The sequence below is a fragment of the Nomascus leucogenys genome, chromosome 21 (genome assembly GCF_006542625.1).
Source record: "Nomascus leucogenys isolate Asia chromosome 21, Asia_NLE_v1, whole genome shotgun sequence".
Taxonomy (NCBI): Eukaryota; Metazoa; Chordata; class Mammalia; order Primates; family Hylobatidae; genus Nomascus; species Nomascus leucogenys.
This window is the reverse complement of record NC_044401.1, coordinates 26,963,460-26,985,452: the sequence shown is the minus strand read 5'-3', so window position 1 is coordinate 26,985,452 and position 21,993 is coordinate 26,963,460. Positions and strand designations below refer to the sequence as shown.

The following is a 21,993-nucleotide window of genomic DNA, read 5'->3' as shown; positions in this document are numbered from 1 at the left end:
AATTTTTGTGTGTTAGTTTCAATTAAATGTATTTCTTTGTTTTACACTGAAAATTCTCTTCCTGACCTGCCTCTTAATTAAGGTAGCATTTATTTGTTTTTTGTTTGTTTGTTTTATTTTATTTTATTTTGAGACGGAGTCTTGCTCTGTTGCCAGGCTGGAGTGCAGTGGGCGATCTTGGCTCACTGCAACCTCCGCCTTTCGGGTTCAAGTGACTCCCCTGCCTCAGCCTCCTGAGTAGCTGGGACTACAGGTGCGCGCCACCATGCCCAGCTGATTTTTTTACTTTTAGTAGAGACGGGGTTTCACCGTTTGGGCCAGGATGGTCTTGATCTCTTGACCTTGTGATCTGCCCACCTCGGCCTCCCAAGGTGCTGGGATTACAGGCGTGAGCCACCGCGGCTGGCCTTTTTATTTTTTTGAGACGCAGTCTCTCTCTGTTGCCCAGGTTGGAGTGCAGTGGCACAATTTCAGCTCACTGCTCACTGAGGCGGAGGCCTCCCAGGTTCAAGCAATTCTCCTGCCTCAGCCTCCCAAGTAGCTGAGATTATAGGCACCCACCACAATGCCTGGCTAATTTTTTGTATTTAGTAGAGATGGGTTTTTACCATGTTGGTCAGGCTGGTCTCAAACTCCTGACCTCAGGTGATTCACCCAACTCGGCCTCCCAAAGTGCTGGAATTACTGGCGTGAGCCATTGCACCCAGCCCATTCCCTTAGTGAATAAATATATTTTAAGAATATAGTTTCCAGTTGTGCTGTATGTACAAAATACAAAATGAATGCAACACAAACCCTGTTTTCAAGCAGCTAAAAATTTATTGCTTAGGAGAAACAGAATGGGGAGAAATTCCATGGAGAATCAATGAAAGTTTCAAAGACTGAGCTCTGAAGTGGGTCTAGGTGAAGAGACCATTTTTATTCACTTTTTTTCTAAGTGAATACAAGCTCATTCACCTAGTTAAAAGGAAATTTTATGACTTTTGTGGCAATTTGTGTAAGCATTAGAACTTTCTAAGCATCTAGAAAGAAGACGCAAATAATTAATTTTAATTCCTTGATTTGGTAGTTAATTACACAAGAGTCTATCTTGCTTTGCAGGGGCAGAAGTATTGCTAGCTATATATCAGAGTTTGGTCAGAGTAAAATCTCCACAAATGATATAAGAGATTTATTATTGGAATTAGATATTATTTAATTAAGGGAGCTGCTTAAGTAGTCTGTTTTATTGCGTCACTACTTCTGGTGGTAGGCTTTAAGTGAGCAGGGCTGGCAGTTAGCACATGAGGTTAGCAGGGAGTAAAGACACACTAGAATCCACAAAGACAAAAGATGAAACACGTCTCTTCTCTGCACATCCAGTTTGATGATGTGAGTGATCTGCAGAAAAGCTGGTGGATTCCACCATGGACCTGCATAGGAACCTGGTCCAGAATTTGGAAGAGCTGAAGGAAGATCTTGTGATTCCTGGAGGAGCTGTGGGCACAGCTGCTGCCCTTACCTACGTGTTGAGCCACTGGATGTGTAACAATATGTGTGTACACTAAGCTCCAGGAGTTTTGACAATTACATAGCAAAGTTACCAAGATATATGACATTTTATTACCCCAGAAAGATTCTGAGTATGCCTTCAGAACTCACGGTTCCCTTCATCAAAAGCAGTTATTATTCTGATTTCTTTTTACCATAGATTAGTTTTGCCTGTTCTCAAACTTAAAAATGTAATGAAATAGCATGTACTCTTTTATCTGGAATTTTTCTCTCAGCATAGTATTTTTGAAGTTTATTCATAGTGTGTGTCTCAAAAGTTTGCTCCTTTTTATTGGGTCAGGTGTAAAAGTAGTATTTTTGCTTTTGGCTTGACTCCCATTGTCTGGACAAGAACATTTACTTACAGGTGCGTGAATAAGGCTTGAGGCCACTGTATTATTCCTGGAAGAGCTGCCTCCTTAGAGACAACTTTCAATGATAGAAAGTTATCAGTGATAACTTTGGGGTTACAGAATCTTTTCAATCCTGTGAGGCCCAAATTGCTGAATTCTCAGTAGGCTTGGATTTCCACACACAGAGAGCATTCCTGAGCAGAGCTATATTCCTCCATTTCAGCATCCAAATCCCTCAGATCTTTCCTGAGCTTTCTCTCATTAACATACACTAACATGTTACAATTTTCTTCTAGTTATCCTAGAGTTATGTAAATGTTGTTAGTATATAGTCTCTCTTCCAAGATATCATAAACAATGATTTTATTAAATGTTTTGGCATGGCACAGTAAGAATCACTGACTATATTAGAGTTCTCCAGAGAAAAAGAATGGAGATATACATATATATATGTATATATATATATATACACGCATATATATACACATATATATGTATACATATGTATATGCGTGTGTGTGTATATATCTATATATCTGCTTTGACTCCTTCCTACTAGTTGCAATGCAGATTAAACAGCAAGAACTAGGATAGCCACCCTGGATTGTGAGGTTGAAGATTGGGCCTGGATCCCTGATGATTCTGCGGTCTGGCCATCTACTAATTACCTGGACAACCTTGGGAAGCCATCATAGTACAAACATAGAGAGTACTTACATAAACCTAGATGGTATAGCCTACTACTACACACCTAGGCTATATGGTATAGCCTATTGCTCCTAGGCTATAAACCTGTACAGCAAGTTACCATACTGAATACTGTAGGCAGTTGTAACACAGTGGTATTTGTGTATCTAAACATACCAAAATGGAAAAGGTACAGTAAAAATATGCTATAAAAGATAAAAACAAATTGTACACCTGTGTAAGGAGCTTGCCATGAAGGGAGCTTGCAGGACTGGAAGTTGCTCTGAGTGAGTCAGTGAGTGAGTGGTGAGTGAATGTGAAGGCATAGGGTATTCCTGTACACTACTGTAGCGTTTATAAACTCTGTACACTTAGGCTACACTAAATTTATAAAATACTATTTTTCTTTCTTCTATAATAAATTAACCTTAGCTTACTGTACCCTTTTTTACTTTATAAATTTTTAAAGTTTTTAAAAACTTTTTGACATTTGTAATACTTAGCTTAAAACAAACACGTTGTACAGCTGTACAAAAATATTTTCTTTCTTTACATCCTTATTCTATAAGTTTTTTTCTATTTTTAAATTTAATTTGTTGTTGTTGTTGTTAAACTTTTTTGTTAAAAACTACGACGCAAACACATACTTTAGCCTATGCCTGCACAGGGTCAAGATCATCAATATCACTGTCTTCCACCTCCATGTCTTATCCCACTGGAAGGTCTTCAGGGGAAGTGGCATGTAGGAACTGTCATCTCCTATGATAACAATACCTTCTTCTGGAAACCTCCTGTAGGATCTGCCTGAAGCTGTTTTACAGTTACGTTTTTATTTACTTATTTTTTTTTTTTTAAGAAGGAGGACCTGCTTAAATAATGATAAAAAGTATAGTAAATACTAGATGATAGGAATTTTTCAGCTCCATTATAATCTCATGGGACCACTGTCTGCCTGTTGTTCTATCGAGAGAGAGAGAGAGAGAGATTTAAGGAATTGGCTTATACAGCTATGAATGCTAAGTCCCAAATTTGGTGGATGTTCTAGAGTCTGGAGACCCAGGGAAGAGTCAACATCACAGGTCAAGTGCAAAGGCCAGCTGCTGGAGAATTCCGTCTTTTTCCAGGGAGGTCAGTCTTTTGTTCTACTCAGTTCTTCAACTGACTGTATGAAGCCCACCCACGTTATGAAGGGCCATCTGCTTTACTCAAACAATTCAAATGTTGCTGTCATCTAAAAACACCCTCACAGACACACCCAGAATAATACTTGACCAAATATCTGAATATCATGGTTCAGCCAAGTTGAACATAAATTATCTAGCCATCATACTGGCTTTCTAACCTGTAGTGTTTGTGACCTTGCCCTCTATTACCTGTTTATTAAGGCAGTTCTACACTTAGATTCTGCTACAACTCCACGTGGTACCAAATTCAGTATTAGTTAAGACAGTTTTTCTTCTAATATAACAGAGAAAGAGACTTAAAATAATAGGGACTTAAATAAATAAGAATCTGAGTAGGCTTCCCAGGGTTGTCTAGGTACTCAGTAGATGGCCAGACTCCAGAATCATCAGGGATCCAGGCCTAATCTTCAACCTCACAATCCAGGGTGGCTATCCCAGTTCTTGCTGTTTAATCTGCATTGCAACTAGTAGGAAGGAGTCAAAGCATAATTCAACATTACTTCCACTCACATCTCATGGGTCAGACTTAGTCATATGATTATGGTTATTACAAGGCAGTCTAGGAAATTAGCCTTGGCTGTGCCCAATTAAAAATCCCATTACTATGGAAGGAAATGAGAACAGATACTGAAGAATAATTAGAGGTGTCTGCTACAAGTTGGAAATTCCTTGATCAAGTAATGCTGGAAGATGTGAAGAGAATAACCACACTCTTTTTTTTTTTTTTTTTTTTTTTTTTGAGGCGGAGTCTTGCTCTGTGGCCCAGGCTGGAGTGCAGTGGCTCAATCTCGGCTCACTGCAAGCTCTGCCTCCCGGGTTCACGCCATTCTCTTGCCTCAGCCTCCCAAGTAGCTGGGACTACAGGCCCCCGCCACCATGCCTGGCTAATTTTTTGTATTTTTGGTAGAGACAGGGTTTCACTGTGTTAGCCAGGATGGTCTCGATCTCCTGACCTCATGATCCGCCCACCTCAGCCTCCCAAAGTGCTGGTATTACAGGCGTGAGCCACCGCACCTGGCCCAAGAATAACCAAACTCTTAAGCAAGACAGCCAGTTTGAAAGATTTTACAATAATCAAGAAGTAGTTGACAAAGCCCTTACATAATGAATGGCAGGGGATAACTGCCATTAAAAGTATGAGCTATAGAACTATATTGCCTGCATTTTAATACTGGTTTGGACATTTCCTGAGAAATTTTGTACAAATAACTGTCTTGCCTTAGTTTTCTCATCTGCAAAGTAAGAATAATAATTCATGCTTCAGAACTTAATTGAAAGACTGAATGAGATAGCATATAAAACACAATGTCAGGTAAAAAAGGAAATGAAGGATAGAGTTCTAGGGCAGACTGATATTTAAGGGATATGAAAAAGGAAAGGCAGATGGGGAGGCGGAGGCTAAAGGGGGACTTCAGAGAAATAGAAGATGAACAAAGAAAAAACAGCATCCAGAAAGCCAGATCAGAAGAAAGTTTCATGAAGTTGAGGATTAATGGCAGAATCAGGGAAATGAAGGCTGAAAATAGGCTTTTTAATACAGGCTGTTTGTCTACTTATTTTCTTGCTGAGTCAAGCTTCTGAGGAAAACAGTATTTCTATCTACCTTTTAGAGTTGTGCAAACAAACTATTGTTAAATGAATTACCAAGTTATTTGGAATAACTACCAAGGTATTCCAAATTATTTGGAATTTTAATGAAGGACTAACTACTTTTGAGTCTCTACATTGGGTCTAATATGTTAAAATTGTACACAACTATCATTTAAATGCCAATCTGTGATGAAAAGTTTCAAATTATGTCTCAGTGTGAAGTATGTGCTTTCATTCACCTCATCATAATGCTGTACAGCAGCACTTTAATAGGTGGAGGTTGTATGCTGTATAAAAGGACTGGTAGGTAAGATTCTCAGGTCATTGCTTAAGACCTATTAATTCTACTTTCTTTATGTTAAAAGTGCCTGGAGGTATATAGTTATTTTTTACCTTCAATGGGTATTTGAGACAATTGGGATGTTAGAATGAATGCATGTGGTGTCCTGTGTCTTATTGCCTCAAATTCCAAACTTATTTTAGCAGTCGTAGTATTTGCTTCAGGGCACATAGCAGTGGTAAAGCTTGAGGTCCTCTTTCCGGTACTACATTTGAGTGGCAGTCTTTGTGCTGCATTAATTAGCTGTGTCACTTCAGGCAAATCAGAGTCTTTGTGACCTTCGATCTGATCAGTCTTGTCAGACTATTTACCTTGTACATCTCACCTCATAAGGTTTTATTAAGACTCTGTCTGTGAAGTGCTCTTTAACTAGAGCACCAAGTAAACATAAGATAATATTAATTAAGCTGATCACATATCCTACACTCAGTTAACATAGGAGTCAGCATCTTGTTTGATTTCTGGACCAAATCCACATTCTGTTCCCTTTTATTCAGGAAGATTCTTTCTATTTCGTTTACTTATTTTTTACATAATTTCTTGTATTTCAGATTCAGGGGGTACATGTGCAGGTTTGTTACATGGATGTGTTGCGTGATGCTGAGGTTTGGGATATGATTGATCCTATCATCCAGGTAGTAAGCATAGCACCAAATAGTTTTTCCGCTCTTACCCCCCTTCTGCCCTCTCCCTTCTAGTAGTTCCCAGTGTCTATTACTGCCATCTTTATGTCCATGAGTACACAATGTTTAGCTCCCATTTATAATTGAGAACATGCAATATTTGGTTTTCTGTCCCTACATTAATTCACTTAGGATAATGGTTTCCAGCTGCATCCATGTTGCTGCAAAAGACATGATTTCTTTCTCTTTTTTTTTTTTCTCGCTGCTCTATTCTAGTTTAAAGAAAGTGTAAGAATTTCCTCATGGAGGAATATGTACATGTGTCCAGTGTTCTCTGGAAGCATCTTACCTTTTCAGTTTTGGACTTAAACTATCATTTGGGCAGTGAGATAAAAAGACTGTAGTTTTCATACATTTTTCACATTGTTAATTATATAACTTGTTCTTTTCTACATAAGTTGCAAATAGCTTTATAAGGTAGTCTCATATAGGCTTTCTGAAATATTAATTGATTATTAAATGGTTACAGTGGACCAGTTGCAGGATCGATGTTCCTATGCTTATTTTAAATTTTTTAAATTTCTACAATCTTACTTGGTTTTAAAAAATGTATAATGCTAGAGTTTCTGAGAAGGAAAAGCTTACTAATATTGTGGCATCCTTTACTTATATTTGCTTCCAACGGAAGGGTACTATTGCCTTGATACTCCAATGGCGAAGGAAGGGACATGAATAAAGATTAGGAGTAAATATATTCATCATAGTATTTTGGGGCTGTAATCTTAATTTTTCAAGGGCACAGACATGTATGATTCTTTTACTTCTGTACCAGAAATTGTAGACGAGACAGTGATTGTGACTTCAAACGTGTTATAGCGATGACATAAAAAGAATTTATCTCCTGGTGATAAGTCATGAGGAATTAATGAAAGAGGGAAAATCACTCTCGTTTCGGTCAAAAGATGGCACTGTTGCTGTGCTGATTGTTCTTTTCTGCATTTTTTTGGCTCAGCCCTTTTTAAATGCAGAAAACAGCTGAACACAGTGATCTAATTAACACTGACCCTCCTATCAGAATGCCAAATTTTCTAATCAAGCACCAAAAGAATAGATCCGAGAAAGGGAATTTATATTTTTTTAAATGTGTTAGGATGTTTTAATAGCTATTTATAAAAATAACATTCTGTGTTTGAAACTCAGATATTTGCCGAGGGAAAAATAGGACATCCTGCATCGTGGTTTAAATTTTGGTTATGTTTTGAAACACGCTCCTTTGGAACTTTGATAACTGTCAGTGTTTTAAGACATTTTAGGTTTTGTTTTGTTTTAGTTTTTCAAGGTCATTGAACTTATGCTATAATTAAGATAATACATGTTTTTCTTTAAGGTATTTAAGTCAAGTAATAATTTTTCTTTTATTTTCCTTTCTTACTCTCCTTTAGTTGGAAGCCTATGTAGATTAGTCTGGGAATGTAAAGGTGGTCTGTCTTGTGCTAGAGAAGCAACACATTCTCACCTTGTTTTAAGCCAGTTTCTTAAAAGGCTTTTGAGGCATGATTCTCTGTTTCCCTCTAAGCAGACCTTTCAAGGATGGAGAACTTCATCCTTGAAGGCAAAGCATTAAACTTTGGGAAAGACAAAATGAATGCCTTTAAAAAATACGTTTATTATTGATTTTACAGAATTTCTTTAAAATACAGACACGCAGATCAAAACATTTTTTGAGGGAGTGAGAGAAGGAATCCTTGGTGTATTGAAACCACAAAACAATCCAGTTTTCCTTAGAAAACTCTGGTGGAATCCTGCATATAGACTGCTTATCAGTAGATTTGCCTATCTGATGCTTTTAAAAGTTAACATTTAAATGATTTACTTGCAACAAGTAATTAAATTAAGCTTTTATTGGATAACTAACTATGTGGTTAACTAGTTTTATCATACTAACTAGTTTTATCATACATGCAGATATTTACAGAAGATATCGTATATAGTTTTACAGTATAATTCATTTGGATCTAAAATACAAGCCGAAAATCTTATTTAATGGCAGATGTGTTTCAGAATTCAGAATTTTTTTGGATTTTAAAGAGGTAATATAGTACATACTTAGTACATGGTCTAACCTCCTTTCTACAGGAGGGTCTGGAACAATACTCCATAATCAAACATAAAAACATTTTTTCAGCAAGACATATAAATAGTTATACCACATGAGATAAGTCTTGGCCATAAATAGCCTTACATGAGTTTAAGTCAGATTTTTAAGCCAAATGAATCTGCCACAACTTTTTTTTTCCTTTTTCTTTTTTTTTTTGAGACAGAGTCTCACTCTATCACCTATGCTGGAGTGCAGTGGCACAATCTCGGCTCACTGCCGCCTCCACCTCCTGGCTTCAAGTGATTCTCCTGCCTTAGCCTCCCGAGTGGCTGGGGTTATAGGCGCATGCCATCACACTCGGCTAATTTCTCATATTTTTGGTAGTGACGAGGTTTCACCATGTTGGCCAGGCTGGTCTTGAACTCCTGACCTCAAGTGATCCGCCCCCTTTGGCCTCCCAAAGTGCTGGGTTTACAGACGTGAGTCACCACGCCCGGCCTCACAACATAATTTTTAAAAACCTGTAGGTTACAGAGCTTTTTGGATTTCACAACAGAGTACAAGAGATAGACCTAAAGTACCACTTGGTTGTATTCTGTGAACTGTCAAAAATCTATTGAGGATTTTCTGTTTGCAAATGAGGGAAGTTTAACATTATATTCTATTTAATGGTTTCTTTTTAAAAACTGTATTGTTTTGTTTTTAGCAGCTTCATTAACTAGGTGGTTCAAACACAAAATGCATTTCAGCCTGTTCCATGATACACTGAAAGACAAGCAAAGATTTGGGGAAAGTTGTATGCCTGATATCTGCCATATAGTAACAGGTTATCTGGTATACATTCCGTGGCAAGGAGGCCATCTTTCTTTCTCTTTTAGGTGTACTTGGGGTAAAATCATTTTCTAGTATATATTTTTTCTTTTTTTCTTACCTTCATTGTGCAGTAGGCCATTGTATTATATGCTATAAAATTAATCAAGATCAACTTTGTTTCCTACAGCAGTGTTGTGAGAGAGAATCTTACCTCATATTTTAAGTAGAGTTTAAACCTGATCAGCACTTTTATAGGAGGCTTCTGAAGGGAATATGTGCGTTTTGGAGAAATGATAGAGGGATTATATTTGCCGCAATTCTGCTTCCTTTAGAAGTACTTCCTCCAATGAAGAGAAGTTGGTTAACGGGTTCAAAAATACAGTTAGATAGAAGGTATAAATTCTAGGATTTGATAGTACAGTAAGGAAATTGTAGTTAACAATAATTTATTGTATATTTCAAAGTAGCTAGAAGAGAATTGTGATACTCCAGAGATAAAAGATAAATGTTTGTGGTGGTGGATTTCCTAATTACCTGATTTGATCATTCTACATTGTAAACGTGTCAAAATAACGCATATACCTTCAGATTATCTACAATTATATCAATTTTTTAAAAAGTACTTCCCTAGCTTTGCATTATAATTGGGCATTTTATATTAAAGAATATGTAAAACCCAAGATAATGTTTACTAGTTTCCATTTTAGAGTATCAGGTTAGCATTCTACTTAATCTGATCAAATAATACTTTTGCTTCTACTGTTGTTAGTCATGACATTTTTCTGACTTCTACTTTTAAGTATGATTAGAAAGTTTACTGTTATCATTAGAATTCAATGATGAATAATACCAGTCTTAATACGGCTTGGTTTGTAATAATTTCATGCATTATAGTTAGTGGTTAGCACAAATGAATAATATGACATTACTCAGGATCTTGTTAAACCGTGATACAGGATCATTCAGGAGCCAAGGGGCCATGGCTTATTTGGAGAGGTTAATAGAGGATACTATACTATTATGCAAAAATGGATGTTGCTTGGCTGGCTGTTCAGTTTTCCTTCCTCTTATTTAAAAAAAAATAATAAATAACTGCATGGCACAGACATTTACACAAGCATAGAGAACCCAACCTGTCTTTTTTTTTCTTCTTCGTTCTCTAATCCTGGCTTATCTTTTTATGTGGTCAGTACCACAGCTTTGCCAAAGTTTATTAGTATTATTCACGTCTTTCTAATTTCTAAATGTTTTGCCACCTCCAGAATTTAAAATTTCTTAATGATCTTAAGACCTATTAAGCAATATCTTTCTTTTGTTTTGAGTGAATCATTTTTCTCCCCCAAACAACCCTTCTCACATCCTACCATCTAACTGTTGTAAAAATACATATACAGTCCTCTGTTTATGATTTGGATGAAACCTGTGATGATAATTTCTTGCTACTTGTACACTACTTCAAAATGTGTATAAATTGTTATAGAAGCAGATGATTTATCCCAGACATTATTTTAATGGACAGGGCCCTGTATATTTAGATACTTACATTTTAGGTGTGTGTTAATTTTTGCTTAGTATATTGTAAAATACATCTTTTAATTTTGATTGGAAAACAAAGACCAGAAATATTGAAATATTGGTTTTTAAATCATTGAGCTTGTCTGATTATAAAGTTGTTGTATGTTCTTGCCTTAACAGAAACTATAGTGTGTAATGATAAATTGTAATTATAGAGATAGTTTTATACTTTCTGCAAAAACAGTGGGAGGCCACAACATGGTCTGGTTCAGTTCATAAGAAAAATGGCATTTATGACTCTGGGGGAGGGGGACAGGGAGATGGTTTCAGGGTTAAACTGTTCCACCTCAGATCATCAGGCGTTAATTAGATTCCGGAGCTCAGGTGGTAACGCCCACTCACCCACCACTCACCTACCACTCACCTCCTGCTGTGCGGCTGGCTTCCTAATAGGTCACAGACTGGTACTGGTCTGTAGGCCCAGGGATTGGGGACCCCTGATCTATAGCATAAGATAATTCTCAGAGTAGAAAAATCTTAGCTATAAACCCTGGGAGTTAGTTTTTACAACTTGCCTTCCTTCCTTTATCTTTGAATACAAATTTCTGATAGTTTTAAAATACATAACTACTGAAAGCAAAAGGATTAAAATGATCTTTAAACAACAAGCCGCAGTAGCAAAACAGTAAGACCATTTGACAGGAATCCCTAACATTTGCCTTATGGTTTTGAGATTAACCCAATTTGTTTTAAAAAGGCTTTGTGTTACCACATACAATTTTCTCATTTAGAAATTAATGTGGGCAGTTAAGTTATATCTACCTAATTTTAGAAAGATAAATTATGAATGTCGAAATGAAAGCTAAGCAGAAGAATCAGCCAACATTGGCAACATTATAGAAATTAATTTAAATTTGCATTAAGCCAGGAACATATTGTTTGTAAATTATGAGGCTTCTATGTACTTTTGTACAGCTTTAATGAGAAAGAATCATACTTACCTGATTAAGCATTGGCTTTGCTAATTGTGGAACTGAGACCAAAGTAGTCATTTTAATGGGAGGTTGGAAATATCTGAATTCAAATATTGCCTATATCCACAATAATCTAACATTTTTATTGTGTATTTCTCTATTTTTAATTGTTTAAAAATACGTAACATAAAATTTGCTATCTTAACCATTTTTAAGTGTACAGTTCAATAATGTTAAGTACAGTCACATTGTTGTACTACCAATCTCCAGAACTCTTTTCATCTTTCAAAACTGAAAGTCGATATCCATTAAGCACTAACTCTTCATTCCCTTCATTTCTTAGCTCCTGGCAACCACCATTCTACTTTCTGTCTCTATGAATTTGACTATTCTAGATACCTCATATAAGTGGAATCATGTGATATTTCTTTTTTGTGACTGGCTTATTTCACTTAGCATAATGTTCTCAGGGTTAACCCGTGTTATAGCATCTGTCAGAGTTTTCTTCCTTCTTAATGCTGAATAATATTTCATTATATCTATGTATCTGTCTACACATTTTGCTTGGCAGTTAATCCACTGATGGACACTTGGGTTGCTTCTATCTTTTGGCCATTGTGAATAATGCTACCATGAACATGAGTACAAATATCTCTTTAAGACCCTGCTTTCAGTTGTTTTGGGAATATACCCAGAAGTGGAATTGCTGGAGCACATAATAACTTGAATTTTAAGTTTCTGAGGCCTGTCATATTGTTTTCCATAGTGGCTATACCATTTTAATAATCTAACAGTTTTAAAGAAAGTCTTATACCTATTGCTACAGTTAGTAGAAAATGATCCAAAATGAATGTAGTTACAACTTTACTTGGCAAATTGGCCTTTACCTTAGTGTGTTGCTGTAAAAACAAAAAAAGAGAAAACAAAAAAAGCCATCATTAGATGTATATTAGTTGTTTCCTGTTGCTGCTGTAACAATTTACCACAAATTTAGTGGCTTAAAATAGCACAGATTTGTTACCTTTGCGCTTCTGGAGGTCAGAAGTCCAAAATGAGCCCTGTGGGACTAATATCAAGATGCTGGCAGAAATGTGTTCCTCCTGGAGGTGCTGAGGGAAAATCTGTTTGCTTACCTTTTCCAGCCTTCAGAAGCAGCTCACATACCTGGGCTCTTTGCCTTAGGCCAGCAATCCTGTCAGTTCAACCCAGGCTTCCATAGTCACATCTTCAGCAACTCTCTCCCTCCCTCTTTCAATGATAAAGGACCTTTGTGATTACATCAGGCCCACTCGGATAATCCAGGATAATCTCCCCATTGCAGGATCCTTAATTTAGTCATATCTGCACATAGCGTTTTCCCATGTAAAATGGCTTGCTTACAGGTTCTGGGGATTAGGATGTGGACATCTTTGAGGGGTTTTCATTCTTCCTACCACAGGATATTTATTATCCCCTTAGCAGTTCACATCTCCAGCATCTAGATAGGAGCCCTTTTTGTTTCCGTGGGGAATATTTAGAGGGCAGTGAATAGTGAGGAGAAGAAACATAGAAAAAGTTTTTTTAGAGACTAACAACAAGCACCGAAGTGTGAGAAGACCCTCAGTGGTAGGAACCCCCAAAATATCTCTTTAATCGATAAATGAATACATGAGATGTATAGAAATCCTGGATACCATAGAATTTTAGTTATCTGGAACCTCAGGGAATACCTTTTCTAGAGAGGTTCTCCCTTAACAGTCAAAGTTTTTTTGAAAATACATATAACTGGCCAGGCATGGTGGCTCACGCCTGTAGTCCCAACAGTTTGGGAGGCCAAGGTGGGCGGATCACCTGAGGTCAGGAGTTTGAGACCGGCCTGGCCAACATGGTGAAACCCCATCTCTATTAAAAGTACAAAAATTAGCCAGGCATGGTGGCAGGTGCCTGTAATCCCAGCTACTCAGGAGGCTAAGGCAGGAGAATCGCTTGAACTGGAGAGGTGGAGGTTGCAGTGAGCCAGGATCACACCACTGCACTCCAGCCTTGGCAACAAGAGCGAGACTCATCCACCCCCCCAAAAAAAAAAAAAAATTTAAGTGACCTCCATGGCAAAAGCTCTGGTATTTATTCTTTTGTCAAATCTCCCCTTTAATTTGTATTACAGAAATAAATCAGATTGGTAAAAAATTAAACTACAGATGAGCTCCTAGTGAAAAGGATTGTTCCCCTGCGACTCTTCCTCTCTTCCTCCAGTCTTACTCCTCAGAGGCAATTACTTCTAATGATTTCGGTTCCTAATTCATTCTTCAGGTCACCCCCAAATCTCTAATACGTTTATTCATTTTCTAAAATTATCAAAAAATTAGACATTAACTACTGCCCTATCACAAGGATTTATGTCACTTACACCACCCTTCCCTCATCACACTACCCTGCACCCTGCAATCTCACACTGTACTCAGTTTCTCCCTGTCGGCTCTGAAACTTAGTACATTTCTTATTCTATTAGTGGGGGAAGGTTCTCTTAAATACACATCACACCTTTATTGTCTTTTTTTCTTTATTTATCTTTATTCTTTTAAAAAATAATTAGAGGCAAATATCTTTTGGCTTTTCTTTTTATAAAATAAGAACACTTACACGCCCACCCTGCCTTCCATTTCTCCCTCCCTTCTACTTCCCAGTATCTTACAGCTGTACTTGCATGTTGCCAAGGTTGATCATATTATTTCTGAGATGTTAAAATCTATTCTGTAACAATGCTAAGATTGGTCTTTGGAGTAATTCTGAACATTGAAGACCCATAAGTGGTGTATATTGTTTAATTCTATAAATATTGTCCACTGCATAATGGAATAATATGTTAGAATTAAAATTCCTTCTCTCTTAGTTCGATCTCATAAGCAGAATACCACTGAAACATTTTTTCTAGAATCAAATAGATGAGACAAGTTGATCTCTCCCTTTCCCTCCCAATTATGTATACCAAATCTTCAAGTTTTTCTCAGTTTTCAGTCATTTTATCTTTTTTTCTTCTCTCCCTTCTCCCTTCCTTCTGGAGAGCTCCCTCTTTTTCCAGACTGCAGTAGTTGCCTTCCAGGCCTCCCACGCAGCTCTCACTCTGAGGCTTCACTCCTTTCACTGCTCTTCTATGTTGCATCCACTCTTTTCTGAATTACATTTCTCCTCTTTCTTGCTTTATTTCCTCATTTTGCTAGAATTAAAATTTCGGAGTCATCAGATATCTGCAAGTTTCTGTATTCTTGCTACATATTTATTTTATGAGTTGGCTACAAATAGGATTCACTTTAAATTGCTTTTTCCTAGGGTTTGGAATGTATTTCTCCACCGATACCAGTCTGATTCCTGGGCTCTTAATAGGTGACCTGTTTTTCTCTTTGGAGGCATTAAACACCTTCTCTTTGTTCTTGAAGTTCAAAAATTTAACAATGATGGATCTAAGTGTGGGTGTTTTTTATTCATTATAAAGGTGAAGTTTTGACAGTTTTCATCAAGACCCTCTCCACCCCCTCCTCTTAACTCTGTCATCTCATCTCGGATTACCACCCCTGGCTCACCTTGCTCCAGCCACACTGACCTCCTCTTTCCTTGAACATGCCTCAAGGTCTTTTCACTGGCTATTCCTTTGGTATGGAATGCTCTTCTCTCAGATATCTGCTTGGCTCACTCCCTTACCTCCTCGGAACTTTGTTCAAATGTCACTTTCTGAAATGGCAACCTGTTCTAACTGTCCCATTTAAAATTATAATCCCTCTCATCCAAGCACTCCTAATCCTTTTATCCTGCTTTTATTTTCTTCATAGTTATCTATCACTAAATTGCATACTAAATAAAAAATATGTGCAAACCTGAACATATATGTGTGTATGTATATATGTATATGTATATGTTTATCTTTGTATATGTGTATGTTCATGTATGTGTGTATATATTTATATTAGTTTGCTAGAGTTGCCATAACAAAATACCACAGACTGTGTGGCTTAAACAATAGGAGTTTATTTTCCATTTTATTATTTTATTTTATTTCTTTTTTTTTTTTTTTTTTTGAGATGGAGTCTCACTCTTTCACCCACGCTGGAGTGAAGTGATGTGATCTTGGCTCACTGTAACCTCTGCCTCCTGGGTTCAAGTGATTCTCCTACCTCATTGTCCCAAGTAGCTGGGATTACAGGCATCTGCCACCACACCTGGCTGGTTTCACCATGTTGTCCAGGCTGATCTCGAACTCCTGACCTCAGGTGATCCATCTGCCTCAGTCTCCCAAAGTGCTAGGATTACAGGCGTGAGCCACCGCACCTAGCCTAGAAGTTTATTTTATCACAGTTTTGGATGCCAGAAGTTTGAGACGAAGGCGTCAGCAAGATTTGTTTCATCTGAGGTCCTTCTTCATGGCTGGTAGATAGCTGTCTTCTCCCTCAGTCTTCTTTATATGGTCCCCCCCTGTAATTCTGTGACCAAATGTCCTCTTCTTGAAGGAGCCCAGTCATATTCCATTAGGGCCCACTTTAATAAACTACTTTTAACTTAATTACTTCTTTATAGACCCTGTCTGTAAATACGGTCACCTTCTAAGGCACTATGGGTTAGGACTTCAACAAAGGAATTTTGCAGGGACATAGTTTAATTCAAAACATATTTAATTTGTTATATTCTATCTCCCCCAGCTAGAATGTAAGCTTCATGAGGTGAAAGTTTTTTTATTGTTGTTCTGTCTGTTGAGATGTACTTACCACCTAGAACAATGCTCAACATATAATAGAGGCTCAATAAATAATGATGAATGTCTTATCTTTCTAGTACCCCTATTAATTGGATTTTGAACCTATGTAATTGATCCACCTTGTCTCATTTTCAGTCAGTCTATTACTGTTCTACTTTTTGTGGAGAGATTTCTTCAACCTTAACTTCCAAATACTTCTGCAGAATATTCTTTATTTTGGTGACCATATATTTAGTTTCTAAGAACTCTCTTCTTGATCCTTTTTCATGGCATTCTGTTATGGATATTGTACCTTTGCTGATCTGTCTGCATTTAATAGATCATATTTCTCTTTTGTTCCCTGAATTTTCTGTTTATTCCTGTGTCATTATTGTTTATTTTGTTCTTTCTCTTACATACTGCTTAAGCATTTCTGATCCTTAATTATCTAGCAATCCTTGGTTATACATTTTTATTTAATAATGAGACAATAAAAGTACTAGAGGTATATTTTAAGGATCAGACCTTTTGTCTGGTGATATAACTTTCTGAAGAGCTGACTGTTACTCTGGAGGCTGTCTTCATGGTAGAATGCAGAGATCTTTGATTTGGGGTCTAAAACCCATAGTGGCTGCCTTAGAAGTCTTCACGAATAGTTTATTCAATTTTCTTAGATAAAAACCTTCCAACTTTTTACCTGGTTGCCCAAATTGCAATATTGGAAGTATGGTATCGATGACTTCATATGTATGCTTTCATATGTATGCTTTGTTTTTATTTTTACTCCCATCAATTTAAAGACAAACTCATTATTCTGTTCTCTACCCCCATTTTCCTAGTTTTTGAATAACAATCAACCAGTCTAACCTACTCTATCTTTTCCATGTTGATTGGTCTGATTATCATTTTCCAAGTCTTCCAGGGATAAGTTAAAAAGAAATAGGTGTAAGATCAGAGGTTGGGCACAGTGGCTCACGCATGCAATCCCAACACTTTGGGAGGCTAAAGCAGGCGATCACTTGAGATCAGGAGTTCAAGACCAGCCTGACCAACTTGGTGAAACCCTGTCTCTACTAAAAATACAAAAATTAGCTGGGCATGATGGCGGCCGCCTGTAATCCCAGCTACTCGGGAGGCTGAGGCAGGGGAATTACTTGAACTTGGGAGGCAGTCATTGCAGTGAGCCGAGATTGCACCACTGCACTCCAGCCTGGGTGACACAGTTAGACTCTGTCTCAAAAAGAAAAAAAAAAGACTAGAAAACTTCCAAAGTAATTGCAGTCTAAGTCAGAGTAAGGTTAGTTTTAAGTGTATAATCTTTGCTGTCAGACCCCCTGGTTTCTTTTTAATATACTTAACTAATCTTTTGCATTTTTCTGATTGCACACAGGTCTGCAATTAAGGCCTTACGACCTGGAGGGATACTTGTATACTCTACATGCACGCTTTCCAAGGCAGAAAATCAAGATGTGATCAGTGAAATTTTAAACTCCCACAGTAACATCATGCCTATGGACATTAAAGGAATAGCAAGGACTTGCTCCCACGACTTCACATTTGCTCCCACTGGCCAGGAATGTGGGCTCTTAGTGATTCCAGATAAGGGCAAAGCCTGGGGCCCAATGTATGTAGCCAAATTGAAGAAATCATGGAGCACAGGAAAATGGTGACATGAATTTGTAAACTGTGTTTATGTGTGATTATATTTATATTTCTGAACTCAGTACATGTTAATATTTAAATAATTATGCAGTAACTTTCTCTGGGTCTGTTTGGAATCCTATTTAGTTAATACTTTAGCATCTTAGAATCTAAGCTTGAGAATTGTTCAGGTGTATTTTTTTCCTAGAAATATATCTGTAACAATGATTTATGGTGGTGCAGATGGTGTTTGTTCTATATTGTAAATCTGCTGTCTTTGCTTGGCATTTTATAGTTAAATTAATCAGAATATGTGGTTTTATGCATAACATGTTTAGATCTGTATTCTATCTATGATAGTGCTTTGAACCTTCAAAAATTCACATTTGCCAGCACTCTGACCATTTTCCCCCTTATCAAATGTACAGGTTTGTTCAAGGCTTTTTCCCCCCCACTTTTGAAACTGATTGTCTCAGAACTGATTGGTATTCTGACACTAACTTTTTAAGCAGCACTATTTCTAGTTCTAGCAAAATAGGTTTTTTATTTGCAACGTTGTTTTCTGTTAAAGACTATCTTATGTTTACTGCAAAGGTCAGTGACTCTATTGACACCAGCTTTATTTCCCCCACTTTTTTTGCATTCGCAAATACAAATTGAAAGGGTAAATTATATTGAAAGGCCTTTAGAACAGCAGATTCACATGCACATGTTTGACTTTCAACATTCAGCTTATAGAATTATGGAGTCTATCCAGCAGGCTATAAAGCAAGTACTTGAGACAAAACCGGAATGATTAATAACTGCAATCACTGAACTATATTTGGAAAGTTTTGTTACATAATTGCAGTCATAATGAGCACTACAGAATCTGATTATCTCACATTCACAATCTGGAGGGGCTTTTTATTTCACTTTGTTATAAAATGTTCTCTGAGAATATGATGCCACATATTAATGCACAAGACGGAGATGCCTAATGAGAGTGGACTATGTGATTACCAGAACCCAGTGCCATTTACTAAGTGGCTCTCCATGTTTACATAAATCCTGGGAATACTGTGTACATTTCTTTATATGTACTTAGGGTTTTAGCTTCAGTTAGCATCACACATTTTCTCCAGAAATTACTTCAGTAAGAGTCCAAACCTATTTTTCCAACTATTAAGAAAAATTATGCAGCACATTTCAAAAGATAGCATCTCTTTGGAAACTAGCCTTTTTTTAAAAAAAACAACTTTATCTGATTATAAGAAATACAAAATTCTGCTAAAGCTGAATACTTTTGAATTGTTCATTATGTTCTGTGCCTTTAAACTAGAGACTATTTGCTTATTAATTTTTTTGTTTTGTAAGCATATGTAACCGGGTTTATATCATCAGGAAGTCTCAGGAAGAATTTTTTTTTTTCTGTACCTTCAGTCTGTTGTCTGTTAATCATTTCTTTTCCTTTATGTCCAACTGATATGTTTAAAGTAAAGCTAAAGTCCGGGCACGGTGGCTTACACCTGTAATCCCAGCACTTTGTCAGGCTGAGGCAGGGGTATCTCCTGAGGTCAGAAGTTCGAGACTAGCCTGCCCAACATGGTAAAACCCCGACTCTACTAAAAATGCAAAAAAATTAGCCAGGCATGATGGCTGGCACCAGCAATCCCAGCTACTTAGGAGGCTGAGGCAAGAGAATCACTTGAACCCAGGAGGCAGAGGTTGCAGTGAGCCAAGATCTCGCCATTGCACTCCAGCCTGGGCAACAAGAGTGAAACTCCGTAGCAAAAAATAATAATAATAATTAAATATAAAGTAACGCTAGAACTCTTGGACCAAATCAAGTATATTGGGTAAATACAGAAGAATAATGATGGTGGAAAAGATGTTTTCTTTTTTAAGTTATCATTATTAGTTTTTTTTTTTATCTTCAGACACTATAAGTTTTAAAAATAGGTTTCTTTTGTGTAGGTTAATCACAGAGTAAATCTGCACACTGTACTTTGTTAAATGTCATTATTTTCCCAGTATAATGCGATGAAACTTAATCTGAATACTTGGTGTGCTATTGAATTTACTTTCCTATGATTACTGAAAAATGCATGCATGTGTGTTTCTGTGTGTGTATATATATATAATTTTATTATTAAAAGCAATTGCCCCAAAACCAAAAATTGACAAGTGGGACCTAATTAAACTGAAGAGCTTCTGCACAGCAAACTAAACTATCAACAGAGTAGCAGACAACTTACAGGATGGGAGAAATATTTGCAAATTATGCATCTGCCAAAGGTTTAATATCCAGAATCTATAAGGAACTTAAATCAGCAAGCAAAAAACAAATAACCCTATTAAAAACTGGGCAAAGGACATGAACAGACATTTGTCAAAAGAAGACATTCAGATGGCCAACAAACATATGAAAAAGTGCTCTTCATCACTAATCATCAGAGAAATGCAAATCAAAACCACACTGAGATGATATTTTACACCAGTCAGAATGGCTATTATTAAAAAGTCAATAAAATAAAAAATAACAGATGCTGGTGAGGTTGTGGAGAAAAGGAACTGCTTATACACTGTTGGTGGAAATGTAAATTACTTCAGCCTCTATGGAAAGCAGTTTGGAGATTTCTCAAAGAACTTTATAACAGAATTGTCATTTGACCTATCAATCCCATTAGTGGGTATATACCCACAGGAAAATAAATTGTCCTACAAAAAAAGACATAAACGCTTGTGTGTTCATCACAGTAATATTCACAATAGTAAAGATATGGAATCAACCTAACTGCCCATCAACAGTGGATTGAATAAAGGAAATGTGGTACATACACCTCGTGTAATATTACACAGTGATAAAAAAAAGAAATCATGTCTTTTGCAACAACATGGATGCAGCTGGATGCTTTTATCCTAAGCAAATTCAGGAACAGAAAACTAAATATTAATACATATTCTCACTTACAAGTGGGAGCTAAACATCGAGTACACATGGACATAAAGGAACAGTAGACACTGGTGACTACTAGGGTGGGGAGGGAAGGAGCAGTATGTAGGCTGAAAAACTACCTATTGGGTAGTGCACTCACTACCTGGGTGACGGGATCATCTGCACCCCAAACCTCAGCATCATCCAGTATACCCATGTAACACACCTGTTCATGTATCCCCTGAATCTAAATAGTTGAAATTATTATTTTTTTAATGAGAAGATAAACCATAATTATAATGAAATAGATAATATTTGAGCATTGAATATTCTATAAATTGTTTATGTATGTTTTTTTTTTTTGAGATGGAGTCTCGCTCTGTCGCCCAGGCTGGATGGAGTGCAGTGGCGTGATCTCAGCTCACTGCAACCTCTGCCTCCCGGGTTCAAGCAATTTTCTGCCTCGGCCTCCCAAGTAACTGAGATTACAGGCACCCACCACCATGACTGGCTAATTTTTTGTGTGTTTTTAGTAGAGATGGGGTTTCACCATCTTGGCCAGGTTGGTCTTGAACTCCTGACCCTGTGATCCACCTACCTCAGCCTCCCAAAGTGCTGGGATTACAGGCGTGAGCCACCACGCCCACTGTATATGTTGTCTTTATTGATGTTTAAAACAAACTCAGGAATAAGTATTATAACCCCCTTTTGTGAATGAGAAAACCAAAGCTCAGTTCTGTTTGTAGTTTGCCAAGGCTACACTGGTAAGTAAAGGGTACAGCCAATGTATAGATAGACTGTATAGATACATGAAGTGGGGGTGGGGGCCAAGGAGCTATTACTGCTGTTTGGAAATACTTGCCTCTCGTAGATCCAGCTTTAACATTTTTCTGACATCCTAGTAATAGCAGACCCTGCACAAAGTGGATATCAGAGTTAATACTGTGAAGAGACAAAATAATGAGAATAGTTTTACCAAAGATAATGAAATCCTGCATATTGTCTGCATTTTTCCATTGATTGGAG

At 37.1% G+C, this 21,993-nt stretch overlaps 1 protein-coding gene across 1 annotated transcript in view; it reads left to right on the top strand.

Moving 5' to 3' along the window:
• Window positions 1-19,330, top strand: part of NSUN3 (NOP2/Sun RNA methyltransferase 3) — a 64,902-nt gene extending 45,572 nt beyond the window's left edge. Inside the window, exon 6 of the mRNA XM_003261695.4 lies at window positions 17,800-19,330. Coding sequence (XP_003261743.1) covers window positions 17,800-18,079 — 280 coding nt within the window. The 3' untranslated portion in view covers window positions 18,080-19,330. The remainder of the gene's footprint in view (window positions 1-17,799) is intronic.
• The last annotated feature ends 2,663 nt before the right edge of the window (window positions 19,331-21,993 follow it).